Consider the following 22,922-nt stretch of genomic DNA (forward strand, 5'->3'; position numbering starts at 1 on the left):
CCGGCCAGGGGGAGAGATGAGGCAAGGGAAGAGGAGGGGAAGCAAACAGTTAGTAGCTCAACAAATGAGTTTCGATTCCCGTAATGAGAGACATTAGTGTTGCTGTTGGTAGGGAAGTTGAATGAGGACGTGAAAGTAGTATGATGACGTATGGGATGTTCTCTTTCTCTACATGTGTACTTATAAGTAAATATGTATTACATGTTTGTTGAGGTAAATAGACTAGACGTCAGGAAAGATATCTATTATCTTTTGTTAATCAAAAGGGAATACATTCAGTTGTCTGGATCTCTCCTTGTATGACTGGTTCCACAACCCCAGTATTTAACCTGTTGGCTCTTTGGAATCCCTTTGCTTACCTTCGTCTTTGTTTTGTGTAATTTGGAGACCAAAGCTGTAAAGAATATCCATGATATGGCCTTATTAACTCATGTAAGATCCCTTTCGTTTGTGGGATTTTGTATTAGTTCTGCAGTCAATTCTGTCTTTAGCTTGTTATTGAATATTGTAGAGACAATGGGGCCAAGGACCGATTCCTGTTCTGTCCCACTTGCCACTCTCAACCACATGCCATACCATATAATACACCCAGTTATATGGTGTTATGACACCTCTGTAACTCATTTGGTGTCATGTGGTATGCCGTGGCCACACATGGTGCCATATGGTACCCCAGTGACTTTCGAATAGTGTCATGGAACTGCACATCTCACGCAAGGTATCATTTGCCACCTCTAGAACCTCTTATTTGGTATGTGGTACCGTGTGACCTCGTCTGGTGACACATGAGAGCCTTTTGACCTTTCTCTTGGTGTGATATACATCCTTTTCACCTCGTATGGTGTCATATGGCAAAATAGTGAATCCTAATGGTGTTATGTGGTATTCGTGAGACGTATGGGTTTATATGGCACACCATTGACCTCGTATGGCGTTATAAGTTAACTCTCTGGAGTCATATGGTGTCATAAGTCAACTATGACCTCGTTTGGTTTCCAGTGGCACCTCTGTGACCTCGTGTGACATCGTGTTGTATCTCTGGGACTACTATTATGGGTGTCGTTGCCAACGCTTGCGCCAGGATCCTTCTAGCGTCTTTTGTCCTCAAGAGAAATTCAGGAGATATCACATCATTTTCTTCCCACGTTTGCTATTTCCACAGTCACCTGGAGCCACTTCTTGGGATTTTGGATAATGGTCTTCTCTCTGGCTTTTCTCGCTCCTCCTCCAGGCTTCCTGTTATTGCTGTTGGAGTCCTGGAAGTCGTACCAGTAACAGTAGAAGTAAAGGTTCCCGACTCATTAATCTACTTCATCCGGAGTATGATATCAGGATTAATCCCAACTTGATGTATTGTGAAGGTGTTTAGTTAGTGTCGTGACGCCAATTAGCTAGCTTGTGTACCTGTCAGGGACTAATGGTCGTCCAGAGGAGACAGTGTGTGTGTGTGTGTGTGTGTGTGTGTGTGTGTGTGTGTGTGTGTGTGTGTGTGTGTGTGGTGCAACTGCTTGGAGTGAGAGTCAAGACCTGGCAACGTGTCTCTTCTCCCTCTTCCGCCTTATTTTCACCCCCTACTCACCCCTCACCTCTCCTACTCACCTTCCTCCCCTCCCGCTCGTTCCTCTCCCCTCCCTCTTAAGGTTATATAATTCTGAGTGGTATGTCGTCGTCCGCCTGACCGTCTTTCCATATACATATTATTCACTTCAAGGACCACACTTCCCAGTGTGGCAGGATGCCTTCAGGAGCCACATATCACAATGGCCCGTCCAGCAGGATGTCCTCAGGAGCTACATTTCCCAGCATCTCCCTCCAGCAGGATGCCCTCAGGAGCCACATTTCCCAGCATCTTCCTCCAGCAGGATGCCCTCAGGAGCCATATTTCCCAGCGTCTCCCTCCAGCAGGATGTCCTCAGGAGCCACATTTCCCAGCTCCTCCATCCAGCAGGATGTCTCATATTCCACATGCATGTGATCCCCGCTTGATGTATTTCGAGCGCCATACATGATTTAAATTTCTACAAAATTACCTGATTCTCTTTTAATCACGTGCTGGAAATTCGAAAATAATGTTACATATTACTGGGAACGCTGAATTATTTTACCAATAGAGATATTATGATGAAAATAACGAGGGGAGCTCCAGTGATGAAATTTGTCCTGGATTAATAAAGTTAATGACATTTAAGATTCATGAACTTGGCCAAACTTGAGACTAAAGCAGCAATATAATTGCAAAGTAACCTCCACATTTCCACAAGGTTGATATTGATTGTATAAAAGAATATGATGAACCGCTCAAGTTAGCGGGATGGAGACTTTTGAAATTAATGAGACTCTTGGGTTAAAAAGGTGCCAGATGCGTTGTAGCAGTAGAGGGCGAGGTCTGTCCCGAAGACTGCCACAGTCACTCTTGTAGGTGGAGGTCTTCCCTGAGGACTGGCCGAGGCGCTCTTGTAGGTGGAGGTCTTCCCTGAGGACTGGCCAAGGCATTCTTGTAGGTGGTGGTTCACCCTGAGGACTGGCTAAGGCATTCTTGTAGGTGGTGGTCCATCCTGAAGACTGGCCAAGTCACTCTTGTAGGTGGAGGTCTTCCCTGAGGACTGGCCGAGGCACTCTTGTAGGTGGAGGTCTTCCCTGAGGACTGGCGGAGGCTTTCTTGTAGGAGGAGGTCTGTCCTGAGAACAGGCCAAGTCACTCTTGGAGGTGGTCTTTCCCGAGGACAGACCGACTCATACATGTAGGTAGAGGACTACCCGAAGCGCTCTTGTATGAGAAGGTCTGTCTAGAGGAGTGGCCGAGATACTCCTGTATGTTAAGGTCCATCCCAAGGGCTGGGCGAATTACAGTCTTGTAGGTGGAGGTCCTCCTTGAAGACTAGCCAAGCCACCCTTGTAGGTGAAGGATCGATGCACGGTAGAGGAGTTCAGAAGTGCACTTGACTAGTACCTACAAAATGTACCAGACCAGCCAGGCTGTGGGAGCTCTGTGGGCCTGAGGGCTGCTGGCTCCCAAGAGCTATAGTCGACCAACGACCCAATTTAGCAGCCTGGGCTTGAAGGCTGTTGGACTGAAGACCCCCAAAGACTCCGCGAGGTAGCACAAGGTCTTTTGAGTATGGTATGAAAGGGGTCAAACTCGTATGCTAATTACTGATTGCAAAATCCTCATGATGAAGGAGTGAAGATAGTCATGACGTCATTCTTTCATGAGAAGAGGGGGAGAAGTTCATGATGTCATTTTTTCATGAGAAGAGGGAGGAATAGTTCATGACGTCACTCATTCATGGTAAGAGGGGAATAGCCACTTCTTTTGTTACATGGGAGCGTGAATGAAATGAAAGAAGTTGAGCCAAAGCTTGCTCGGTTTGGTCGAAATGATTGAAGGATTTCAGTCGCTCATCCACGAGGCGACATTCACTAGGGCGACTCTCTTATTCACGGGGCCCCCCCTCAGTTATTCATGACTGACTCGGGATCGATTGCTTCTACGCCCGCCAACGTCCCCCTTTCGCTCTTCGCCACTGATGGTGCCTTTCAGCTCTCTCTCTCTCTCTCTCTCTCTCTCTCTCTCTCTCTCTCTCTCTCTCTCTCTCTCTCTCTCTCTCTCGCGTTTATATGAATTCAAATGTGGTCATACGTGTACCTATGATAAGAGAGAGAACAGAGGGAGAGCGAGTTATTATTCAGTGGTTTGGGTAGGATTAATCACGCTGACGTCAGGATAACTGATAATAAACACATTTGATAATGTTTCATATAAAGGTTTTGGCTCGTAGATGAACCACTGGGAGTTAAGGTTTCTTTATTAAGGGATTTTATGATCAAGAGTGAGCTTAAAAGAGTTGAAGGGTTTTTACAGATGAGTTTTTTTTTTTTTAGCATGCAGAGTAACCAGTGAAAGAAAAAACTTAATTATTTTTAGTCCTTCTGAAAGGGTCAGTGACTCTGATTCGTTACTGACTATCTCTCAGTATGAAACATGATTTGAACCATTTCTTCATTCCGTGATGCATTGACTTCACAAGGTGTCGGAGCGTGTCCGTTCGTGTCTCATTGGATTCGAAACTTCTTTTCTATTGAATCTGTGAAATCTCTGCCTGGTGCACATACCGGATCCTTGTCTAACTAAGTGGTTGGGAAGAGCCATCTGCTATACCATCCTGTCTCCAACTACAGTAGGTGGTGGAGAGGAGCCTTCTGCTTTACCTCCCACGCTCCACCCACGTATATTAAAAATGGATGACGCTTAGAATCCTCCAGCAGATAACCTTTTCAAAGACCAATAGGTCTTCTTTTATCTGTATTTTTTTCAGTACTCCCTTTCCCCCGCGTATCTCTTTCTCTGCCTTTTCTTCCATGCACCTTCTTCCTGGCTCTCACCCATGCCTCTTTCCCTCCTCCTCCCCTCACCATGCACTTCCTCGCCTCATCTCATCACAGCTCATCCTCTCCCGTGGCAGGAGTCAACAAGGGAACCTCGTATTTCTCACTTCTTTACATATACTTCCTTCCCCTTCACACAACGCTTATTTCCTTATAAAATTTTCCGATCATGGTTGATTGCCGTTTCCCACGTCGGCGAGATAGCGCCAGGGAAAGACGAAGAAAGATCCATCTACACACACACACACACACACACACACACACATATATATATATATATATATATATATATATATATATATATATATATATATATATATATATATATATATACACGCACATACAAATACTTATACATACATGGACTTTTCGACCACGAAGGAAAATCAAAACAGGAAAATTTGCTTAAGCGCCTTCGTGTATTTCATCAGATCATCAGAAGCAAGTAGGAACAGATCACAGATGGAGGAATATATACAGAGACACAGTATATGTTTAAACAGGATCATATCTTACACTGTACCCTTGGCAACCTGACGGAAGCACTGACAGGGAGTGAGAGGCGAAAGTCTACCACCTGACAAGGGAGCATCATGTGGATATATATATATCTGCCTTGCTGTCAGAACACCCAGAGGTTTTGCCGAAGCACGTCGGGACAGACCTCTCAGACAAGCCATGCTGTGGACGTGGGAGATACCCGGTCTATTAACCAAGCTCATTACCGGGTAAGTCCACAACGCGCAGTTGTCCTTCGGAAGGAGCCCAACTATATGCCGGAAGACGATCTGATTGAGTCTTTGTCAGTCGGAGTGGCGCTTCCCCATAACCCTTCATGTACCCCCCCCTAAGCCTGACGGGACCTATCGGCCCTATATCGACAACCGCCGAGTGAACGAGGTAACGAGGACTGACATTCATCCCGTTCCACCAACAGGAAAGGCCCAGGCTTTATCCCCGAGGTGTGCCCCTCAACCTAGAAAAGAACTGAGAGGTTTTACGGATGTTGATGAGTACTGTACAATGTTAACTTTGCCACTATTACAGCTCCTCTAATAGATTTATTGAAGAAAAAGTGTAAAGTATGTTTGGAATGAGGTTTATGAGATAGCCTTGAATCGTTTAGAAGCCATAATTTGTACAAGTCCGATTTTGTAGGCTCCTGATTGTAAGAAACCATTTAGATTAGCTGTAGATGCCAGTGATGTAGGAGCTGGCGTTGTCCTCTTGCAGGAGGACGAAGAAAAGATTGACCGTCCAGTAAGGTATTTCAGTAAGAAAATTCCTCTTTGAGGAATTTTCTCCTTGGGGTGTTTACGAAGTTGTTGTTGTGAGTGTGTTGGGTTGTATTATGTTGTGTAGACTCAGCATTGCGTAAGCCGTGGGAGCTAGGGGGTTGTGCAGTGCAGTCAGGAGTGAAGTGGCGTGGCAGATGGTAGGCGATCTTTGTCAGTCATAGCTCAACTGTGACGTCAGCATCTCATTTAAATGTTTCTGGTTTTTCAACCAAAGCTGAATGGAGTGATGGTCGGTAGGGGACCTCTAACCAATCACAGTCGAGATATCGGCATGTCAAGAGTGACGTCAGCTTCTCATTTACATATTTCTTTTTGTCAGCCAATCATAACTGACCTCGTATAGTTATTCCTCTAATTAATACCCAGAAGGGTGTTGTGAGTCCTTCATTCCTGAAGCTGACTTGATTATATATATATATATATATATATATATATATATATATATATATATATATATATATATATATATATATACATATATATATCGCCCATGTGTAAAGTGTATTAGAATTATCATTATTCTTATAATGTGTTTGTGAGGAGGAAGAGATTTCTTGGTTTGAAAACTTATCTGGATTGTGATATATTTGTCTCTTTAAATGTAAATAGTTTTTTGTTCCCCCTGAGTTTAATTTCATCCCTTAACCTACCGTAGATTAGCGTTAACCGTGTTGCGTAGCAGTTGTGCGCGTGATCTAGTATTATATGCTGCTAACCACGAGGAAAATGGGCGTCTTAGCTACGTCTCTTCCTTGTATATCAACTGACCGTTCTACATCTATGTCCTTTTTGTATCTCCTCTGACGATATGATCGTTACACGAAAGTGCACTTGGGAAATTACCGTGTTTCATTTATCTCGTGGTTATTTATCAATGTCTCTATCTATCTATCTATCTATCTCTCTATATATCTATATCAGTTCAACCTTAGGATATGATTTGTGTATGGCGTCCAGATTTGCATTTGAAAATAAAGACCCAATCTAACGTGTCTTAAGGGTACCGATAGGAGATATGAAAAACGGATAACAGAAGGCCCGTTGGCCTATGACTCACTTATCTGTTGATCTGTTTTCAAGAATAAGTAGCGAAGGTAAGGATAGAATAGTAAGATGGCTTTCTTTACCAGCTGGCCGACCTTGACGCTAAAGATCTCATGTGTATTACTAATGTTTACTTTTCTGTCATTGGCAGCTGCTCCTGCTGGTGTTCAACACAAGACCGTGTGATATGTGCCTCCAAACTCTCTTGACTGACAAGCTGGCACAAGGACGAAATACACCAATTGCAGGAGCCTAACGAGAAGAGGAAGAACAACACGAGATAGTTATGCGCTAAACTACAATACGCAGAAAAGTCTGAAGTACATTAGCGTCAGTAAGAGTGTGCAGGACCAATAACAGTGGCATGAAAATGAGACATGAACGACATGAACAGAGTCAAAACGGATAGAAAAAGAAATGGTTTACCCCAAGTGTGAAGGACCAGAGTTAAGGCTTAAATGTTTATGTTATTATTAGCCACACTTGGTCTTTATTTAGAACGAAGTTGAGGCTTAAAACAGCTGTTGTTATCTACGGTAAAACTGTGCGACCGTGACTAAGACCGCTTTTAGTGTGTATACGTAATATAGGTGAATTGTTATAAGTAAATGACTTGTTGGTTATTCTTTTATGATGTTCATGTACAGTATACATGTTAAATGATCCAATGGAGCTAAAAATTGGCAGACTTTCATCGTACGAGAACATACACAAGGATGGACTACTGACTTATTATTTGTCAGAACAAGAGCAAGGATTCTTGATGGTAAACCGCGGGAAGTACCATGATTAACTAATTGTGCTGAGGTGCAGGTTGTACTATTCTGCATCATGGGTGATTTGGACGGAAAATGCACGATATTCTAAGGAAGGCAAACAGAGCACCAGAATTCACATTCTCCGCCACACTAGGTTGGCTGGAGAGAAGAGCACCGTGCTCATCGTTCTTATGCACATCCCAAACACGACTGCCAAGGCCATTTCCTTCACCTTTGGTACTCACTCCCTGAACACAAGTGGTTGTCGGGGGTGGCACCAGTGGATTGCAGTCTATCACAAGACTGGGTTATGGAGAGCAAACGAGTGACATATGACCAGTGCCAAGAGACCACTGGGTTATGGAGAGCAAACGAGTGACAAATGACCAGTGCCAAAAGACCTTCTCCCACAGGAGTGATTTAGCGCATCGCATGAATCTTCATACAGGAGAGAAGCCCTATGAATGCTCTTACTGCCGAAAGGTATATGCAGATCTGAGGAATTTAGTACGACACATGAAAATTCATAAAGAAGGAAAGCCGTATGAATGTGCGCATTGCCAAAAGACCTTTTTAGAGTAAAGGGAGTTTAGTGAAGCATATGCCACTTCATGCGGGAGAGAGGCCATTCCATTGTTCACATTGCCAAAAGACTTTCACCAATAAATACAACTTAAGGAAGCATATGACAATTCGTACAGGAGAGAAGCCGTATGAATGTTCCCAGTGCCAAAACACCTTCTGCGGCTGGAGTAAATTAGCTCATCACATGATATTCATACAGGAGAAAAGCCACAGGAATGTTCTTACTGCTTAAAGGCCTTCGCAACGAGGAAGGCTTTAGAAGTGCATCACATGAATGCTCATACAGGAGAGAAGCCATATGAATGTTCTTATTGTCTAAAGGCCTTCACTTTGAAGGGGAATTTAGCACTACACATGAATGTTCACAAACAAGGAAAGCCGTATGAATGTGCACATTGCCAAAAATCCTTCTCCTTTAGGAAATATTCATTGAAGCACATGTTAGTTCATACTGGAGAAAAGCCATATGAATGTTCACATTGTCAGAAGACCTTTTCCCTAAGGAGTTATTTATTAACTCACATGAATATCCACACAAGAGAGAAGCAATTTGAATGTTCCCAGTGCCAAAAGACCTTCTTATATCAGGGAAGCTTACATAACCATATGTTAGTTCATGCGAAAGAGAGGCCTTACGAATGCTCACATTGCCAAAAGACCTTCCCCTGTAAGAGTAATCTCCGGCAGCATATAAAAGTTCATACTGGAGAGAGGCCGTATGAATGTTCACAGTGCCAAAAGACCTTCTCATATAAGCATTGTTTAGTGACGCACATGTCAATTCATACTGGAGAGAAGCCATTTGAATGTTCACATTGTCAGAAGACCTTTGCACTTAAGTGTCGCTTAGTGAAGCACATAAGAGTTCATACAGGAGAAAAGCCGTATGAATGTACACAATGCCAAAAGACATTTTCCCAGAGGTGTCATTTATGGACTCACATGAATGTCCACACAAGTCATTTAAATGTTTACAATGCCTAAAGATCTTCTGTCAAAGGAGTAATTTAGTGAAGCACATGAGAGTACATAAGGCGCCTTTATTTCACAATAGTGCTTTACCTAAGCCCATAACTAGTTATAAAGTAAATGAATGTACACAATGCGGTAAGATCTCTTGAAGAGTATCTCTTTTATAGCAGGACATGGCTGTTTTTACGTGAATGTTCACATTACTGGATATCCTTTCAAAGATGAGTCCTTATTTCTTTTTTTTTTTTTCACATGATACGACTCTTAATACATATGGAAGCCATGTGAACATTCTAAATGACGAGATGCCATTAATCTCTCTTCCAGAGATGTTTATGTGAGTATAGCTTTTGAAAGTTCATGCAGAAATGAATCCTACCCAGATACCTAATTTCGTGGAGCGCCTTCACGTATTCACTGTGTTATTCATCATCTGGAAGAATCATTCATTATGGATGTACGTTTCAAAATGTGACCAGTTTCTTCAGAAAGACAATCGCATCTAAAATGAGTGTGATGGAATTGTTATTCTTTGGATTAATCCAATAACTTTTTTGCTTATGTACATATATCATTTCTTTTTTTATACGATAGTATTTACCATGTGAACGAGGTAGCATCAGGAACAGATGAATATCAAGTATCTTTTGTGTGCGGATGTGTTGGGTGACAGTGTCAAATGCTTTGTTGAAGTCTACTGCCACTAGTATTGTGCGGGAGGGGGACTGTGGTTGTTTGAAGCCATGTAGGATATGTATGCGTGTCATATCAGGCGACTAAGAGGAAAGTGGGGGCTTTAAATCTTCCCTTTCTGTATCATAACTTTCTGAAAGGGAAGCAAAGGAAGAAACCAGGCGAGAATTTCTTGTCAGACGCTCACCTCTGTTGTGTCTGACAATCCTTTGATAACGCAGAAAATGGCGAGCAGGTTTATGAAAAATGTTTATGTTAAATCTTAATGTAAAGTTACGGGTAGAGTTGGGTTATAATGCCACTGGTCATTTTACCTGACAGTTTCGCTATGTTAATGACAATGTAAAAGATATTTATTGTAATAAATATTGAGTCCTTTTGATTGAGTAATGATTACCTGCTCTGCCTTGCATTAATTACTTCATTATTTATCCTTGTGATTATCTTTAAGATAAATCCTATATTTCAAAAATATATTTTCGCAAACCATTAGTGCACGTTTATATACATTATACCACTTTTCTTGTTTGGTAATATATTTTTCAAATGTTAAGCTAGTTTTTTTTCCTACAAGTATTTCGAAATAAGTCAACAGTTTCCCCAATAGCTAGATTAATGTATTTCATATTAATATAGAAGTTGTGACACACAACAACATAAGAATGATTGGAATTTTAAACTTCCGTATCTTGCATTCGAAGTTAAGGATCTGATCTCTTTTAACATACGAGTTAAAGGTTCCAAGTGGACTATATATAAAAGCAAACAAGTAACAGAAAGTTGGTTGGTTGGCCACAGTTTTGTGTTGGTTTGTGGTTGATAATGGCTGTTCTGTGTAGATGAGGTAAGGATGGAACAATTAGAATGCTTTCACTCCGTCCTTCACTCCCTATTATAACAACCTACTGCAAGAATAAGAAATCATACACGACTGAAGTACAGGAGGCACGGAATTCAACAGGATAGAATGAAGGCAGACAATATTTAGCTACAGACTATAGTATCCAAGTACACTACACCGGACGATACCACAGTACACTACAGTGGCCATCACTCTATGAATGCTTTGAGTCATGAGTTTCATCTTTCGAATCTTACTGTTATATTTCTTTCTTGTAGCTTCCCTGATGATGTGATTATTACACGAAAGTGCACTTGGGAACTTATCGTGTTTCATTTCCCTTGGACTCATAGGAATATATATATATATATATATATATATATATATATATATATATATATATATATATATATATATATATATATATATGAATTCCTTTCGTTTACGAAATATCCAAACTGAGGAAATGTTTGCCCAACCTAAACGTGTATATAGTCTTTTCATTAACAACGTTTGCTGTTAATTTGTATGTGTATTACAGTTCGATTTGGAGCTTTTTTTTTTTTTGCCACATTTGCATTACACTTTTGGTCTTAAGGTTTATTCCATTCTACCTGGCGATTTTACTACCTTGTTTTGGAAAGAGATCTTTACGGTCTGCAATGTCGAATTTGCTCAGAATTTCAATATTTGCATGAAGTTTTAGCGCAATCTACATTTTTATAGCAGAAAGGAGAGTTTCGTCCTCTTTGCCTTCATACATTACGTATCTTGGAACTGGAATTCATTCTATACATCGTGAGTCTTTGACTTCAATAATTTCATCTTTAATGTATAATGTCTTGATGATGGGAGTCTGATTTCTATATCCTCTTAGTCTCTGGTGCCATCGATTTAATTTTGATACAAAGTCAAGTCGACGTTAAGGGTGTGAACCTCATAAAAAAAAAAAGGAAGAATATGAATCTATCTTTATACATCATGAACAGTTAATGTTGATGTCATGATATCTATATAAAGTCAAATTTCACATCTCAGTGTCACAACACCATGTGACGGGTCTTAGCTTCAATTAACGATAATAGTTAAGTGTTCGAGAGATCTTACCTCCATAATAGTACAGTGTTTCTCAAACGGTGGGATGCGAAGCGGAGGTGTACCGGGACGTTAGCGAGCTGTGCCCGCTGAGCTAAGAGTAACATTGTATCCCAGAGTAAGTGTCGTAAATCTCTTAATGAGTACGTCGTCGAAAAAGGAAATCAGAAAAATGGCTTAGATTTGCTTTGTTTTGCCCCTCTTGTGGTTAGTTGTCTGTGAGTGGATACGTATACTCTATGCCTCAGCCCATTTACTCCTGTAGGGATGATAAGGGATCGTGGTGATCAAAGACCCGGACTTGGGTGTAGCCGGGAGAATCCGGCCGATAAACACTGGCTTAGTGAGGACCTGATATCAAGAACATCACACGTTGTCTTAACACAAACGTTTAAAAGCTTTGACCACTCTATATAAGATCCTCAGTATTATGACGACCTCATCTTGGAATATCGTCAGTATCTCATGTAATATTCTAATCTCTTCCTTGGTGGCGGTTCTTGGTACTAATATTTACTTTTCTATCATTGGCAGCTGCTCCTGCTGGCGTTCAGCACAAGAACGTGTGTGATATGTGCCTCCAAACCCACCTGACTGACAAGCTGGCACAAGAACGAAATATAGCATTTGTAGGAGTGAGTGAGAAGAGCCTTACAAGAACATCAACGTACGATGATGTAATACAATCAACTACAAAGATACAGAATCTATCAAAGATGCATAATGATTGGATATGTAGAAACAGCTGAAGGATATTGATGGCATTAAGAGTATTACATTAAGAAAGGGACTAAAGGAACAACCCTGATGATCAAAAGTAACAGTGGCATAAAAACGTTACAATAACGAAAAGAAGAAAGTTAAAATAGAGGAAAAGGTTTGACAACAAGTGAGAAGCATCGTAGCTAAATGTTTACTGCCATCAAACTGGTTGCAGCAGTATTCTCTCAAGTCATGTTATCATTAGCCACATTTCCTAAGACCAAAGTAGTTGATGTTTAAAAGAGATTGTTTATTGATATATATATACATTTAAGTTTCGTTTACCAACACGTATTGCTATATTTCTGTTTAGATCTATATTTTTTAGGAGTCAGGTCCTCTCTTGAATTACTGTAATGTTAAGTATATTTCTATTTCAATGATTCCCTATCATACATATGCAAACACATATAGTACACTTACAGCTTACGGTAGGATGCGTTGTTTTGAGGAATTGTATGCTAAAAGGGGCTAATGAACCTGTTACTTATGAGAATATTTAAATCGTAAACCGAGGGTATGATCATGTTTAGCTGGATGCGTTGGGGTGCAGGGTGTAGCGTTTCATAACTATAACTGGGAGATCGGATACCTGACATTCTAAGGACGGCAGACACGAGACCAGAAGTCTGCATCACGCGCGGCTTTGGAACATTTCACTGTACATAACCGTGGATGACCGGGGTTTGTTTGACTCGACAGCTGAGAAACACTCACCGATTTTGTATACATCCCAAACACCTCACCTTCTAGGGTCATTGCTTCCATATCTGGCGTTCTCTCAGAGCATAGGGGTGGGGGGTGGTTGTCAGGCGTTACCAATCAACTGAAACTAACATGGAGGGCAAACGATTCACATGTTTACTGTGCGACAAAACATTTATGAAGAATTCAAGCATGAAAATGCACATGTATACTCATACAGGCGACAAAGATTTCAGGTGTTCCCTCTGCGACAACACTTACACCCTCAAGGGCAACTTGGTACGTCATATGAAAATTCATACCAGAGAAAAGCCCTATGAATGTTCCCTGTGCCAAATGACCTTCGCACTGAGGAGCGCCTTGCAAACCCACATGAGTAGTCATGCTAGAGGGAAGACACATGAATGTTTACAGTGCCAAAAAACCTTTAGTCAGAAGACTGCTCTAGTAAATCATATAAAGATTCATACAGGGGAGAGGCCGTTTAAATGCTCACTCTGCAAAAAGTCTTTTTCACAGAGGGGTAATCTAGGGCAACACATGAAAGTTCACACTGGAGAGAAGCCATACGAATGTTTACAGTGCCAAAAGACCTTCTCCCAGAGAAGTAATTTAGCGAGTCACGTGAAAATTCATACCGGAGAGAAACCGCATAAATGTACTCATTGTCAAAAGACCTTCTCCATGAAGCATCACTTAGCTCAGCATATGAAGATTCATACAGGAGAAAAGCCATATGAATGTTCACATTGCCAAAAGACCTTCTCCCAAGCGAGTGGTCTTGGAAAACACATGAAAGTTCATACAGGGGAGAAGCCATTTCAATGTTCTCAATGCCAAAAGTCCTTCTCATACAGGTGTAATCTAGATCAACATATGAAAATACATACTGGAGAGAAGCCATATAAATGTGAACAATGCCAAAAGACCTTCTCCCGGAAGAATCATATAGTGTATCACATGAGAATTCATACTGGAGAGAAGCCTTATGAATGTACACAATGTCAAAGAACCTTCTCTCAGAGAAGTACATTAGTGCAGCATATGAAAGTTCATACCAGAGACAAGCCATATCAACGTTCGTAGTGCTAAGTGACCCTTACCCATTAAGGAAGTTTACTGTGGCACGTGAGAGTTTATATAAAAGAGAAACCTTTTCAGTGTTCACATGGTCAGTGGACATTCTTTCCGAGGGTTCATTAAGTAGAGCACATGGGAGTTCATACAAGAGAGAAGCCATATCAGTGCTTCTAAAGTTTCTCTCGAAGGAGAGAATTCATACAGCACATCTGAGTTCATACAGGAGAGAATTCATACAGCACATCTGAGTTCATACAGGAGAGATGCCATATGGATGTGCAGTGTGCCGATAGACCTTCCAGAGATGTAGTTTCAGTAACTGAATGTTCATACAGAAAGGAGGTCATTTGAATGTTCACAGTGCCTAAAGACTGCCTATCTGAAGGGTAATTGAATATATACAACCTGTAAAATACCATAGCAGCCATATGAATGTTCATAAAGGAAAGAAGGTGTTCAAATGTTCATTGAGCATAAAGGCCTCTCCTCAGAGGAGCAATCTGGTACAGCATCCAAAGATTCATACAGGAGAAAAGCTGTGTAAATGTAGAAAAACATATGAGAGATCGTGCTGAAGAGAGTCCGTATAAATGTTCACAGTTCCAAAAAGACCTACATCCGTAGGGTGCTACTACATCCGCAGGGGTAGCTGCAGTGTGCAAAATGAAGGTTCATACAGGAGAGAAACCATTTTAAAGTTTATACTAAAATATCGGGTGTTGCAGGTGTATTTTAGAACTTCATAAAGCAGAAGAGCCACAAAATTATTTATATATTTTAAGATAATGTACACAGAAAAGTATAGTTGTAATCCAGATATATATTTTAAGATAATGTACACAGAAAAGTATAGTTGTAATCCAGATAAATACTTATATAAGAGAGAAGCCATTTGGATGCCTATTATGCCAATAGGCATCCATTGAAAGAGGTACCTAAGAAAAAAAACGACAATTTATATTGAGAATCAAGCCATACGAACGATTTCCTCCCGAGAGAAAACGCCAAATGAATGTTCAGTGTCAACAGACCTTCATTCACAGAAGTATTTTTATGAACCCAATTGCTATTCAAACAGGAGGGACGCTCTCTCAATGTTTAGTGTGCGAAAATAACTTCTACGAGTGTGTTTCAGTGCAGGACAAGACTTACCCTAACGAGAGACGATATTTGGATTTCCAATTTCCCAAAAGACCTTCTCCCAGAAGGGCATTTTTTAGTGAAGCAGTCGACAAGATATGCGGAAGCTACAAAATTATTCAGAGTATCAGAATATCCTTTACAGAAATGTCATTTAGTGATATAAGTTAAAGAAAAGGCAAATGACTGTTCATTGTCAAAAAAAACCCTCTTCTAGAGGGCCAAATGAATCCATGGAGGAAAGAATCCGGATGAATGAAAGCATTTCGAAGACGTCGGAAATGGCTCATGGTCACAGGAATGTTGACACAGACCATATACAGACCATAGGAGTGTTCTCATTGTCAAAAGACCTTACTGAAAGGTATTTTGGTAAAGCATGTATACCTGAAAGTCTCCCTATTGAAGAACCATTGGTTGGAGGATTTGATTCCCCATGAAGAAACCACATGCATGTTCATATGCTGCCAAAAGATCTCGTAGAGAAGGTATTTATCGCTTAATGAGCAGCGAAGTCATATGAATGTTTACCCTACCAAAGACACTTGTACTAGGCGAGTTCTATTGCACTACATAATGTTAACTCACACTGGGGAAATAACATGCAAATGGTTTCGGTGATATAATCTCTCATAGAGGAATTACTTCAAGCCTTTGGTACTTCAGAGAAGAAGGAAGCGACATGAATATTCACACTGTCCAGAGCTCTTCCCCTGAGAGTTCATTTGTGTGTTATTTGATGTTCCGCTTAAGTGAGAGGCCGTATGCAATTATGAAACGAACAGAAGCGTAACCTGAATTGACTTCATATTGTCTAGTAAAATGTTCGTTTTTTTTTTTTTCTAAGACTTACGTCTTTTCTATATTAATTGGAATACTGAACGGGTATGCTCGCATTTCTTCTTACAATTGTTTGTAATCCCTCTCCCTTTTCGTTTTTATAATCCCAGTTCACACAGGTAAGACGTGGATAAGTGCAAGGGGATTATATGAACCTTTAGTACTATTAGAAGGTGTTTAATCCGTCATCAAACGTGTCAAATGCCATTTCTACGAAGAACTTTATTATGGAAGTGCCATCATTACTGGTATCAGCTGCCGCTTCTTACTCTTTGAGACTAATGTGCGATTGGTTTGATGTAGTTTCTGTGAAAACGAATCACAAACATTTATATAACTGTCAGTGGATGATATTTGGGAAATACTGCTTTGACTTATTCTGTTCTAGTGTTTAAACTAGTGGCTAAATTTCGCTTCCGTTCGACGAGTCAGTATTTGGGAACATATCATTTTGTTCAGTTTCACTTCCCAAGTCTTCACATATCTCTCAGAGCATTATTGTTATACATGAAGACGGGATATTGCCCCAATTGCCTTGCATAATACGGTTTACTCAGTTTAAAAGCTCAAAAATATCCTCAAGGTAAGATAAAGTAAGAAAAAACTGCAAGGTTTCTGCTGTCGTGTAAGGAAAATAAAAGTAACAATATTACGATAATTTGTGAGTGAAGATGTTTGTATCGCCCTAGCTGGGAGTAACTACTTCAGGGTACTGGGTCTTGACTATTCAGGAGGGTGAGAGGTATATTTGAGAAAGAATGATTTGGATCTTTGTGGTGAATGGGGGGCGACCTGCTGAACCAGGACATATGAAGCGTTAGGCTGTAGTGCTTGGTTTTGGATGGTAAGCTTTGATTTCAGTACATCTTATACATTACAATTAGGGAATGGATGTATACAAATGAAGCCTTCGATCGTTTATTCCTGCCACTGTCTCGCTGGAAAGACAATTAGTTATATCTATATCTATCTGTCTATATATCTTTATATCCATATATATATATATATATATATATATATATATATATATATATATATATATATATATATATATATATCTGTCTTTATCTCTGTCTATAAATCTATCTATCTCTGTCTCTCTACCTATTTACAGGTATTTAAATCAATATAATTCTTTAAGAGTAGTGGAGAAGTAATGCCACGCATGGTCCCGCCTGTTGTAGAAGGCGATTAAAAAAAGGGCGTCAGCGGAGTGGTTGGTAATTTTCCTGTCTTTTGTTATGAACAGAGGAAGGAGTCAAGTGAGTACTTATCCTCAAAGACTGCTGTGCTCCTCTGTTCCCGACGCTCCCTCGCTAACGCGCAGGAAAAGGCTAGTAAGAACCGCCAGGAAAATATGTATATGATAAATGTTACGGTTGAGTCAAAGATAGAAGAACCAGGTGTTTTTACTGTCGTTTATTTATATGGCAACTTCACTGACGTTTTGCCGATAATAAAGATAATATAAAACTTATCTTTGTCAAGAAATATTGAGAGTTTTTTGACAAGTCGTTCCTTACTCAACCACACTCAAATTACACCAAAATTTTCCCTTTAGATTTTCTTTGAAATCAGACTCTTATTTCAGATTTATATTTTTTCACACCATGAATGCAAATTTATGTATTTGGTGTTGGTTCTCTTAATTTATCAATAAATGACTCAAACGGAAACACCAAAGAGGTACTTTCTCTTACAAGCATCTCACACTGGTAAATGGAATCCTTTCTCCATAACACGAGGTTGTATATGTGTAAGATTGTCTTGTAGAGTTGTGGGAAACAAAACGTACAACATAGTACAGTGTTCTAAGCCTTTTGGCCACTTGTATACAGTTCCTATTTACTGCCAGCCATTGTTCCTCAGTGTTTGAAACGTGCCAGACCTTTATGCTCGTAATATTATTCAGCAGCTCAATCCACTCACATGGAAATTATTTCAAAGAAATACTTTCCTATTCCTTCTTAAAGTCAATGTCTATCTATTTTTTGAATCTGTTTTTGAGTTCTTTACTGATGACTTAGTTTGACGTCCTTAATGTACGCGGTGCTTGAAGATCTTCTCTCGTAGGAGTAATTTAATGCACCATATGAAAGCACATACAGGAGAGAAGCCATATAAATGGTCAACATTGCCAGATCTTAAACCAGTAATTTGACGGAACACATGAGAATTCATACAGGGGAGAAGCCCTACGAATGTGTACTCTGCAGTAAGACCTTCACTCAGGGCAATCATTTAAGGGCTCACACGAATATATACATAAGACAAAATCCTTTTGAATGTACACAATGCTTAAAGACTTTCTCTCATATGGGTAAATTAATGCACTGCATTAAAGCACATGTAGGAGAGAAGCCATCTAAATGTTCACATTCCCAAAATACCTTTAACAGTGAAGTGATTTAGCGGAGCACATGAGAGTTCATACAGGAAAGAATCAGTATGAATGTGTGCTCTACAATAACCATTCGAATGCTCACAGTTCCAGAAGACCTTTTCTTATAGGGGTAATTTAAAAGAGAAAACCTCATTTCATAAGCCATTCCATACAGGAAAGAAAGCGTATGAATGTTCACACTGCCAAAAGACCTTCTCCGAAAAGAGTTATTTGAGAATTCAAACAGGAGAGAGGCTCTGTGAATGTGCAGCCTATCAAAAGACCTTCAAACGTATGAATCACTTATAGAATCACTTGAATCTTCATACCGGAAAGAAGCCATATGAATGTTCGCATTGCCTAAAATGCTTTTCTGAGAGACCTACCCAAATTGCACCACATGAGAGTTCATACAGGAGAGAAGCTATATGAGTGTTCACAGTGCCATAATACGTCCTAGAGCACGAATCTGCTAGTGCAACACAAAGACGGTTTTTTTTTTACATGAGAGGAGACACACGCCTTGCTAAAAGGCCTCTTCTTAGAGATGAACTTTCGTGAACCAGATGAATCACACAGAGTAGAAGTCTCGAGGTGGGCTTAAAGGCCTGTAAGAAGGGGGATCATCTTGAACACATCCCTGTCCAGCAGGGAAACCACGAAAATGTTACCAGTCCAAAGTCTTTCTCCCGGAAGGATGAGTTGGTGCAGCACTAGTAAACACAGAGGAGAGAAGCCATATGAATGTTTGCACACGTGTCCTTCACAACATGAAGAGGGCACACGTGTCCTTCAAAACATGCAGAGTTTTCTTTACCAAAAGATCTCCTGGAGGATGTGTTGGGGTGGATGAATGTCTATGGAAGAGAGTATCCGGAGTGTAGCAGGACAGGTAAAAAGACCTTCCTGAAGGGTAGTTACTGAAGTAAACGAACGTTCAATGATGAAATTAAGTAATGAAAGGTTTTATACCGGAAGAATACGCGGATGAGTATTTATACAGAAGCCTCATCTATGTTTCCAGTGAATTATATATATATATATATATATATATATATATATATATATATATATATATATATATATATATATATATATATATATATATACACACACACACACACACACACACACACACACACACACACACACACACACCTAGGGAAAAAGGGGAGAAAGAATACTGCCTACGCATCTATTGCATATCTACGAAGGTGACAGAATGACTAAAATGGTACAAGGAGGAATCTAAAAGATCCTCCCTCCCAGTACCATAACTTTCTCGGGGCGAAAACAGAGGAAGGAGGTAAGTGAGAACTTTTCATTACACGCTCAGTTCTGTCCCCGACGCTTCCTTGCTCAGACAGAAAATGGCGAGCAGATATAATACAGTTTATGTTAAAATGGTGTAAGGTCTTAGGGCGAACAACCAGATTATTTACTTTTACTTGTGTTGGGTGTCAAGTTGGCTGATGTCTGGTTGATGATAACGGTCATGTTAATCTTGTTATCAATACTGACAAAGGCTTTAGAGTCATTTGGAGAAATAGTTGTCAACTTTGCCAATTATTATTTACTTCACAATTTATTAATAAAACTTCCTGAAAATGATTCTTATGTTTCAAGTGTAGGTTTTCGCCTAAAATCAATGCAAGTTTTGTGTGTACTGTCCTAGTTTTTTTGTTTATCAATAAAGTTATTATTTGGAAGCCAAGAAGTTTTTCTGTTTCCTACCAGTTTACCAAAACAAAACCAAATTTCCACTCTGTAACTAAGGTCACACTATGTAATACCGAAGGTGTTACATGGCGAATACAGCACACCAACCAAGAGTTAATAAGCTAGACTCACTTGTAGAACTCAGTGTAACACGTTCAAATAAGCGTGGATGATTTTGTGGATGATTTTGTTACGTTGGGAGCCAAATGTGCATATTGCCTTTAGCATGTGATGATACAAATGTGAAAGGTAGTAGAAACCAAAGTATGCCTACATTGATGGTATACAGATTTATGCATGCACGTACAACATGAAAAACGTACACCTTTCATGAGTACAAAACGCATGGAGAAAACGCATGCTTATTGATATACTAATCATTCGTACTTGTGAGCATGAACGTTTACTTATATGCCACCAGAGACAGATAACACATACGTGTTGCATACACAGATCTCATAGCGAAACTACTTACGATAAGAGAACCCAAGCATTCGCATACGTCCAACCTCACCTGACCACATTGTTAGATGTGAGGTCAGTTGGCTTCATGATTGCCCTTGGGCGTGGCTAACCCACTTCTCCTGGGTGTGGCTACGTCCACACTAGCCTGTCATGTTTTGGGTATGGTCACGTCTAAACTAATCTGACCTGTCCTTGGCATGGAGAAAGTCTAACATAATGTAATATGTCCTGGCTGTGGCCACATCCCGGCAAACTTGACTTGTCCTCTAGATCACCAAGTCCAGTCAAACATGACTTAACCTGGGCATGGAAAACGTCGAAGATAAACCTGGTTATGTGTTCTATGCTTTGGTCGCTCAATCGACTTTAAAATGGCAGAAGTGTGAAGAACCTTACAAGGAAAAGAAGAAGAACGAAAAGAAGAAAAAATGCAATAACTGTAAAACTAAATGCAAAAAAAAAAGGACAAAATTGATCAAAGAAAAACTACAATGTTTTAAAATGAATCATACATTTCAAGAATATATTTTTGCAAACCATGAGTCCAAGTTTATTTATATATATTACATTAACTTTTCTTGTTTGTAAATAGATTTTGTAATTGTTAAACTAGTGGCTTTTTGTCTCCTACCAGTATATCGAAATAATGAATCAACATTTTACCCAATATCTTGATTTAATATATTTCATTTCAACGTATAGGTTAGGACACCCAACAATATGAGAATGATCGTACGCTACAGCACAGCTTTTGACCCATTCAAGGCATCTTTTGTGACCCATCAGACTGTTGCTACTGACGTACAGTCATCAAAAAATGTATCCACCACTCGCGCGTCGATGGAAGAGAATATGAGCGAAACCTGTAGACATGGTGATGTATCGGATAGATTGGTACCACACTGGGTAGAAAGTGTCCTTAGTCGTTATGCGGGTTTCAAATGGTTTAACACAACATACCACAGGTCCGTAGTCGTTATGCGGGTTTCAAATGGTTTAACACAACATACCACAGCTCCGTCATACAGCAATTGACATTATAGAACCCCTGTCATTAATGAAGGCAGTGTGATTGTGCAACATGGCAGCTGAAGACCACAAAGTGAGTAAATTTTTCAGAAGCTAGTGTTTACGAGAAGACTTTATGATGCCAGACACCGCCACATTGTCGGGTACAGACAACATGCCAATCATTTTGAGGTATCATGTATAGCTCTTTATGAACATTCTCTTCCATATCTTACTCTATACGCAATGATAGATACGTAAATACGGTATCAAGCTGATAATTAAGACAATTTTAGTGATATTCTGCCAGGGATAACCTGCATGTTAAGTGGCCTCAGTGGTTAGTGATTCGTTGTATGAGTGTGGCATAACATCACTTATATCAACAATGAGGTTCGCAAATGAGTCATTGGGAACGCCTTCGTCTACATGTATTACAACAGAGGGAGGGAAATGGTCGCACATGTGGTGTGAAACAGTCACTAAAACTGCGGTCATTACCCGGTATAGACGGACTGTGGGTGAAAGATTCGACCACTGTGGAGGCCTTCACAAAGTGCTTCGAAAACAATGTCGCAGCTGCTACGTGCATCCATACCACACTCACCCACACGTTCACACGCAGAATGGAGGGCAGGGAATATCAACGCGGAAACACTCAAGTGAAGTGCGAGGTAGTACTGTCGCCTTCCTCCACCTGGGTTTAAGTAAGGCTGAGGTGGCTCGCCGGAGTGGCGTCTCACCGATCTTGTACACATCCCAAACACCTCACCTTCTAGTGTCATTGCTTCCATATCTGGCGCTCTCTCAGAGCATAGGTGGTTGCCAGGCGTTCCCAGTCAACTACAGCAACCAAGTCTGTCATGGAAGACAAACGAAGATTTCAAATGTTCCCTCTGCGACAACACTGAGAGCATGCCCATACCTTTATACACTAGACTCGTGGAGGTCTTGTGTTTCTAAAGAAAGGCAAGACATCACAATCAGGAGCAAGAAACATCCTCTGGATGGAAAACAACAAAAAAGGAAAAGCCGTGGCCTGATCCGTAAAAAGTTTAACACGTCTCACTTTGCTCCACTCCGCAGAGTACTAAGGAAAAGAATCCTAAAAGATTACCGAGTAATAACACTGACATTAATCATCATTCA

General features: G+C 40.3%; 2 protein-coding genes across 8 annotated transcripts in view; both read left to right on the top strand.

The window, feature by feature from the left end:
• LOC139757189 (uncharacterized) overlaps nucleotides 1-22,922 on the top strand; it is a 145,513-nt gene that overhangs the window by 68,969 nt on the left and 53,622 nt on the right. The gene's annotated exons all lie outside the window — the stretch shown is intronic.
• Nucleotides 1-22,922, top strand: part of LOC139757190 (uncharacterized) — a 34,010-nt gene that overhangs the window by 3,539 nt on the left and 7,549 nt on the right. The window contains exon 2 of one of the 3 annotated variants that reach the window (XR_011714534.1): nucleotides 6,879-8,333. The exons of 1 other annotated variant lie outside the window; for it this stretch is intronic. Coding sequence is in view for 1 of the 2 variants with exons in the window: in XM_071677341.1 (XP_071533442.1) it covers nucleotides 13,271-14,224 (954 nt within the window). In the remaining variant the exon portion in view is untranslated. Of the gene's footprint in view, nucleotides 1-6,878; nucleotides 8,334-12,205; nucleotides 17,634-22,922 lie in introns of those variants that run through there. One more of the 3 variants, XM_071677341.1, reaches the window with a different exon arrangement.

Source organism: Panulirus ornatus, chromosome 25 (assembly GCF_036320965.1).
Source record: "Panulirus ornatus isolate Po-2019 chromosome 25, ASM3632096v1, whole genome shotgun sequence".
Taxonomy (NCBI): domain Eukaryota; kingdom Metazoa; phylum Arthropoda; class Malacostraca; order Decapoda; family Palinuridae; genus Panulirus; species Panulirus ornatus.